Source organism: Sitodiplosis mosellana, unplaced genomic scaffold, assembly GCF_009176505.1.
Source record: "Sitodiplosis mosellana isolate CC-2019 unplaced genomic scaffold, AAFC_SMos_1.0 Smas_scaffold_3, whole genome shotgun sequence".
NCBI lineage: Eukaryota > Metazoa > Arthropoda > Insecta > Diptera > Cecidomyiidae > Sitodiplosis > Sitodiplosis mosellana.
Genome location: NW_022595246.1, coordinates 7,162,025 through 7,169,692, shown reverse-complemented (window position 1 = coordinate 7,169,692; position 7,668 = coordinate 7,162,025). Strand labels below are relative to the sequence as shown.

The 7,668-nt window shown below is 34.5% G+C and overlaps 3 protein-coding genes across 3 annotated transcripts; 2 read left to right on the top strand and 1 right to left on the bottom strand.

Moving 5' to 3' along the window:
* Positions 1-347: 347 nt before the first annotated feature.
* On the bottom strand, positions 348-2,383 carry LOC129566419 (aminoacylase-1-like). Its single transcript, XM_055442332.1, has 6 exons — positions 2,178-2,383; positions 1,989-2,120; positions 1,398-1,889; positions 902-1,322; positions 776-836; positions 348-686 (listed from the first exon to the last, which is right to left on the bottom strand). Exons 1-6 carry the CDS (start codon positions 2,182-2,184, stop codon positions 543-545), a joined length of 1,257 nt encoding a protein of 418 aa, XP_055298307.1. The 5' UTR covers positions 2,185-2,383; the 3' UTR covers positions 348-542.
* A 235-nt stretch (positions 2,384-2,618) lies between these two features.
* LOC129566421 (aminoacylase-1-like) lies at positions 2,619-4,862 on the top strand. Its single transcript, XM_055442334.1, has 8 exons — positions 2,619-2,734; positions 2,856-3,200; positions 3,260-3,343; positions 3,417-3,569; positions 3,698-3,891; positions 4,049-4,185; positions 4,261-4,321; positions 4,436-4,862. Exons 1-8 carry the CDS (start codon positions 2,647-2,649, stop codon positions 4,577-4,579), a joined length of 1,206 nt encoding a protein of 401 aa, XP_055298309.1. The 5' UTR covers positions 2,619-2,646; the 3' UTR covers positions 4,580-4,862.
* Positions 4,863-4,999: 137 nt separating this feature from the next.
* On the top strand, positions 5,000-7,461 carry LOC129566420 (aminoacylase-1-like). The gene is made up of 7 exons (XM_055442333.1): positions 5,000-5,335; positions 5,471-5,825; positions 5,894-6,030; positions 6,099-6,382; positions 6,481-6,623; positions 6,687-6,747; positions 6,831-7,461. The coding sequence occupies exons 1-7, from the start codon at positions 5,248-5,250 to the stop codon at positions 6,975-6,977; spliced, it is 1,215 nt and encodes a 404-aa protein (XP_055298308.1). The 5' UTR covers positions 5,000-5,247; the 3' UTR covers positions 6,978-7,461.
* Positions 7,462-7,668: the final 207 nt, after the last annotated feature.

Genomic DNA, 7,668 nt, shown 5'->3' with positions numbered 1-7,668 from the left:
TCATACAAAAAACGGCCCTTTTCAGGGCCACTAAACGCTAAATTATGAAGAATTTTAAAAAGAATCAAACTCCGTATCATTTTATTTTCTGACACATACATAGTATATGACAATGGTATCATTAATGTAATAATTATTTTTCAATTAATTTACGTATTTCCATTTTGTATTAAAATTGGAGACAGATAGATTTATTGAAAAATTAGATTGAAAATTGGCATTGATCTGGAATTATTTCAATACAGGTGAGCTCATATTTCTTGTGCAAATATGTAAATACATATAATACCTGAAGATCAGAAATGACAAATGGAGGTAAAACACTTGATTAAAGCACAAATCGTCTCTTTTCCATCACATCAGTTTTTCAGAGCATTTTAATGTATTGCAAACAATTGTTGAACAATTTTTTTTATTGAATAAACTGATAACATTCGATCACTATGCTAAGATATATTTTTCATGTCTCATTTTTGAATCAAATTGAATTTTTTTTTTCATTCCATAAATTTGGTGCCAAAGACGTACATTGTACTTTTCCCTTACAGATTGGCTAATTCGAGTAATAATTTTTTGTAAATCGTAATCCCTTCCAGATAGGTGCTTGCTTTGATAAATTCATCATGTTCATGCAATAACACTGGAGTATTATTCATAGGTGAGAATCCAATCACTGGTACATTAATCTGTCAAACAAATGATTAAATGAATTGTTTTTTTAAAATGATTTTTTGATCGTACGAAAAAAAATTGCCAAAGACGATGTACTTCATACCTCACGCAAGTGTCTGCTATCAGTTGCGGCTGGTAAAATTTGCGGTTTAATTTTGAGTTGCCTAAAAAAAATGAAAGTTTTTTTTAAACTGGCATTTAATCCAAATTCAAATTATCATCATTATACAAATCATTGACGAGAACTTTCTTGAAAGCCAACCAATATTTATTGTTATCGTCAAGCTTAGTAGGTTCTATGCGTTGCAATTTTTGAATAAATTGAATTTCAATTCCATCTCCAGCTTGTTTACACCAATCGTTGATATCACGATCGAATTGTTCATAGTCGATATTCACCGACATTCTCACATCGACCGACATCATTATTTCTGGCGGTACCACATTTTGCTGAATGCCCCCATTGATCGTAGTTATATTTACGGAAGTCACATCACCAACTGTTAAATTCGGATTGTTTTCCAACCGTTGCTCTTCACTTTTGCGAAAATTTAAGAATTTATTCATCAAAAATTGGATCTTTTCAATGGCCGTGTTTTTATGGAATAAAGATGCGTGACCAGTTGATCCACGGCACCTAAATAGTATAGCTTTAATTTAAATCAAGATATGCAATTAAAATCATTTTTCGATCAAACATGAAAACATTTTCATCGGATACTCACACCAAACGAAACGTTCACCGTAGAAAATTGGAAATTCATCAGTGGGACTAGCCATGCCCTCATCAATGCAAAACCCAATGTTTAACGCTGCAAAATCACTCGTCGGAACGAATTTGGCTATTCCATTGAAGCCCCCAATCTCTTCGTCAGGCGTGAACACAACATGAATAGTTCGTTTTAAGCGAATACCATCATGTTTCAGTGCACGAATTGCTCCCAAATATTGCATTCCAACCGATTTCATGTCTTGTGAGCCACGCGCAAAAATGCGTCCTTCTCCATCGATCTCGGCTGCGAAAGGAGGATGCGACCAATATTTTTCAGTAACAGCTACCACATCCATATGCGAATTCAACATGATGGACGGTAGTTCGGGTGATGTTCCTGGCCATGTTAGAACTGGAATGGGTCGTGATGGTGAATCGGGATAATAAACTTTGGACACCAAACCTAAAGAATCAGCTTGCTGTAGAAGAAATTCAACACATGGAGCTGAAAGAAAATCAAAATTGTCAAACGATGGAAAATTGGTGAAAATTGACTTTACTTTTTTCGATCAGTTTTTGTCATTGAATCTAAATTCAGACTTACCATAATCGACATCAGGATGATCGGTGCGAATTTTCAAATATTCTTGAAAAATTTTAATTTCAGCGTTGTCGCTCCAGTTTTCTTTGTTGCAAGCCATTTCGACTGATGTATTCCAACTAAATTGACAGCAATCTAAATGTTGGTTATTTATTAGGCTCGTACTTAATTGTGTTTTAATCAATTTATTACTTATCATTTTATATCTTAAGAATGACGACAAATAATAAGCCGCCGCAACCACATACACTCAAATGAATATCACTCAGTAAGACGATGCAAGCCTTATCTTGGTACAACAGTTAAAATGTGTTTAAAGCAAAATACGATAAAGCGAAGTAAACAAAAGTGGAAAAAAATGACATATGATCACTCACAAATGGAAGTGCATCTCGTTTGTGTGTATATAAATGGGTGTTTTAATCTACGGTGCGCACAGAGTCAGCTGAGAGACGAAACCGAATGAAAACATGAGCACATCAAAACCGGATTTAATCAATTTAAACAATTCATGAATGGAAATGTACGCCGTCTTGCATACGTGATATAAAGAGCGTAATGGTGTAGGGCTGAGCTCAGTTGCTACTTGTATCTTCACGATAACACTAAACTTTTTGTTGCACTGCCATAATCGAAGCTTCGAGAAACGTCTAGTATCGACATGTCGAACAAATGGGAATCAAATGCGGAAATTCAGCGATTCCGAGAGTATTTGCGGATTCGAACAGTTCAACCGAATATAAATTACGGTAGGTACAATATTTTATTGTTGCATCAACCTGTTTTAGACTGAAAAAAGGGTGTTGAGTGATTATACTAAAATATTCTCTGTGAACAATAATGGGTATTCTGAAAGTGTTGTGATTTCAGGCGAATGCATTGAGTTTTTGAAAAAGCAAGCACGTGATCTTGACCTACCAATCGAAATTCATCATCCGTATGATGAGACCAAACCGATCGCCGTCATAACATGGCACGGAACTGACCCAACATTATCTTCGATCGTCTTGAATTCGCACATGGATGTGGTGCCTGTGTTCGAAAATCTATGGACACATCCTCCGTTTGGTGCAGATATAGATGAACAAGGCCAGATTTTTGCGCGTGGCACTCAAGACATGAAATCGGTTGGAATGCAATATTTGGGAGCAATTAAGGTATTGAAAGACAAAGGCATTCGTTTGAAGCGCACTTTTCATGTCATTTATGTACCGGGTAAGATTGCCACTTTGTTATCAAATTCAATGATGATGACAGTTCATTTTTTATCATAGATGAAGAAATTGGCGGTGATAATGGGATGAGATTGTTTGTAAAAACTGAAGCATTCCGTCGTTTGAATGTGGGTTTTGCATTGGGTAAGATTGACACTTTGTTATCAAATTCAATGATGATGACAGATCATTTTTTTTATCATAATCATTAATTTAGATGAAGGTATTGCGACACCAGATGAAGTGTTCTCCGTATTTTATGCTGAACGAAGTGTTTGGAGAGTTGATTTCATTTGCCATGGTACAACTGGCCATGGATCTTTGTTGCTTGAGAATACTGCTGGCGAGAAGTTGCGTCACATTATCGATCGTAAGTGTGGAATCGAAACGTTACGTTTAAAGCGACCAATTAGGTTGTTATTTTTCTATCTCTCAATGTTTCTTTTGAAAATTTATTGTCCTAATGATGTGTTTGCTTTTTGTTATTCGATTTTGCAGGCATGATGGACTTCCGTGCTGAGCAACAGAAAATTTTGAAAAACAACCCCGAGCTTAGCATCGGTGATGTCACGACTGTTAATTTGACCATTATAAGTGGCGGCGTTCAAAGTAATGTCGTTCCTCCATCATTGACGGCACTTTTTGATGTTCGCATAGCTGTCGACGTTGATCATGATGCCTTCGAAGCAATGGTAAATTTTATAGCAATTTAAATAATCTTTGTAATTAATCTAAATAAATCTCATGAATTTTTCTAGTACTTGCACTAAATTTGGTACATGTTGAATCCAAGGTTCATTCTTTTACTCTTTCTTTTTACTAAACAATTTTTTGTTATTTATTTTTCAGTTGAGAAATTGGTGCAAAGAAGCTGGCGGTGATATTGACATACAGTTTGTTGCAAAACGACCGAAAGTGCCGCCAACAAAAATTGATAGTAGCAACCCATTTTGGGAAGCATTCCACGAAACACTGGTCGATGATTTGTAAGTAGCATAAACAAATGTCAAACAAATTATACAGAAAAATCTAATGACTCATCACTTTTATTCGATAAATAGACATCTAAAAATTAAACCGCTTGTTTTCCCCGGTCGCACAGATAGCTGCTATATTCGTGAAGTAAGTGTATACATTTGCACAACTGTTGTTATTGTTTCGTTGATAATTTGTTTTTGTTGCTAAATGGCATTTCCTAATCTATTTTATTATTTTAAAATCTGACTTCTTTATCAGGTCGGAGTGCCAGCAATTGGCTTCTCTCCGTTGAACAATACACCAGTTTTACTGCATGATAACGATGAATTTGTATCTGCGGACGTGTATCTCACCGGCATTTCCATTTATACCAAATTGATTGAGAAAATTGGCAATCTTTGAACTAATATTCAATAGTCACACATTATTTAGTTACGAACCTCGTCGATTTGTGTATCGTTTTTATCAAACCATTATTCACATGACGCAATGTTCCTCTTGGAATTGATACAATACGAAATTTTATGCCAAAAACCAAATTGATGAGGAAAAATAATCATATGTATTTAATCTTTGAAAAATATACAATTTTCCGAATATGCATTGTTTTCTGTTGTTTCGCACACAATAGAAGAATAAATACTAGCTGCTCATCGAATCTACTATTCTTATATGGGCAAAGCAAGATTCTTTTGTTTTTTTTTCTTCTTCTATCCTTCAATTAAGATAATTCGTCCCAAAAGTAAATCGGTCGCACATTTTGTACGTTGTGTGACATGCATAGCTTGCGTGCGGCATTCAGAAAGTGATCGCACTATACATACTGTATACTAGCGAAGCATGTCATAAAACGTGTGGTAAATATACGTCTGATTGCAAATAAAAAACCACTAAACCTCAAAGATAATGAGATTTGGAAGCCGCTGTTGTGATAAAGTTATCATTGAACCTCAAATAATATTTATTGACATTTAAAGCGAAAATGAAGTGAATGTTTACTTATAGAGGGTGTCAAGCTAAAAGAGATTCAGTCGTGAACTTATTTCGGCAAAAACAACAGCTTGTAAAAAATGTCAAATAATTGGGAAAACAACGAAGAAATTCAAATACTTCGAGAGTATTTGCGTATACCAAGTGTTCATCCTGATGTCGACTATGGTAATATATTCAAATGGACTTTATTGTTTTATTCTCAAATTTCATAATTTCTTAGTAAATTTTTTTAAAAAAATATTCAAAAATCCATAGAAGAATTTTAATGTTCATTAAAAATTGAACAATCTCTTTCCCAAGAGCCATGTGTGGACTTTTTAAAGCGACAGGCCGAATCATTGAACCTAGCGTTCAATGTATATCGTTTATTCAATGAAAAATCGCCCATTGTTGTCATCAGTTGGATTGGTCGAAATTCGAGTCTGCCTTCGATCATGTTGAACTCACACATGGATGTGGTGCCTGCATATCCGGAACATTGGTCGCATCCACCATTTGCCGCTGAAATGGATGCAAATGGCAATATTTACGCGCGTGGTGCACAAGACATGAAGTCGATTGGAGTGCAATATTTGGCCGCAATTCGAGCATTGAAAAAATCGGGACAGACACTTGAACGAACATTGCACTTGACTTATGTCCCAGACGAAGAAAGGTGAGAATTTGGTTAAACATTTATTTGATTCCATTGTTTATCAATGTTATATTTATTTTATTATCAAGCGATGCAATTTATGGTATGAAACAGTTTGTACATCATGATGTCTTCAAATCATTAAACGTCGGGTTTTCACTAGACGAGGGGATGACCAATCAAAACGATATTTATCGCGTTTTCTATGGTGAACGCTCGAATTGGAGTAAGTTGAAAAAAAAATTGTATGAAAAAATGAATTGAATGAATAGAATAAGAAATTTTCATTTCCAGAGATTGTTTTCAAATGCTCTGGTCACACTGGACATGGATCGATACTGTTCCAAAACACGGCTGGTGAGAAATTGTCTTATATCACACAGAAGTTGTACGAATTCCGAAAGACACAAACGGAGAAATTGGAAAGTGATCCAAGTCTTGAAGAAGGTGATGTAACCTGCGTTAATTTGACTATTTTGAACGGTGGTGTTCAGTTCAACGTCATACCAGTTACATTCAGTGCAACTTTTGATATGCGTTTTGTGCCCGATTTCGATTTGAAAGAGTTCGAAAAACAGGTTCGTAAATTTCGAATTTTTTACAAAAATTGCAGCTTCAAATTTGCATATTGAGACCTAGATTGAGACATGTCGATTAATGAATGAAAAATTTGCAGTTGAACGATTGGTGTAATGAGGCTGGTGGTGGTATTGAAATTGAATTTTTGTACAGAGATGAAAATTCGCCGCATACAGTGACTCATCTGAATGAAGGCAATAAATATTGGATGGCAATGAAAAAAGCACTAACAGATGACTTGTAGGTTAATTCAATCATAAGTTCTGTTCTGCTTTATTTTATCATTTTTTTTTCTATTTGAAGGAATGTCAAGTTTAAAACATCCATTATGCCGGGAAATACCGATATGTGGTTCGTTCGCAGTGTAAGTCAGAGAAAAGTTTATTTGTTAAATTTAAATTAATTACAATTTCAATTATTGTATGACCATATCTTACCGAATTTCAGGTAAACATACCAGCTATCAGTATGACGCCGACAATAAACACGCTAAATCGAGAACATGAAAATGACGAATACATACCAGTTGATCAATATTTAAGAGGAATCGAAATTTACACAAAGATATTGCAGCGCATCGCAAATATTCATTAAATTGAAAAATGATACAGAAATTCAACAAAATTTGAAAAATAACCAAGTCCTTTTCCTGAAAAATAACTAAATCGCTTTGAACACGATCAAATTTTTATTGGAATAAATTCATCATCAGTTGCCTACCTTTCAGCGCATAGCTAATTGTACAACATTTGAATGTTTTGAATGAAACATATTCAGAAGAAAAAAATGAACAATTGTTTTTTCTATTAATACAGAGAGAAAAAAATCGGAGAGGTAACGACCATGTTACATTCGATTTGCACTCAATTATTTTTCACATCATAAAATAGTTTTTAATAGAGTTGATCTAAGTGCAGATTGAAGAGCACAGACACAATAGTTAAAGTATTAGCGCAAAGTGGACAAATTCGAAGACAAAACTCACCTAAAAACCATTTTTTGCATTTTTCCTAAGAACCTAGATCAAAGAAATTTCAACACTTTCAATAAAGTTTCAGCACAAAATAACAACGAAAAACTTTCAAGTTAGATCACTTTTATTTTGGTAATGTTTTAGGCCGTTGTAAAGACATTGAATTTTATTCTTGAATGATACAATTATGTATTGATTTTAGATCTTCGAACAAATTCCATATGACAGGAATATCCATCCACAGCGGTCGAAAACTTTCCGATCTGTAAAATAAACCAAAATAGAAAAAAATGGTCACTAATATCAAACTAA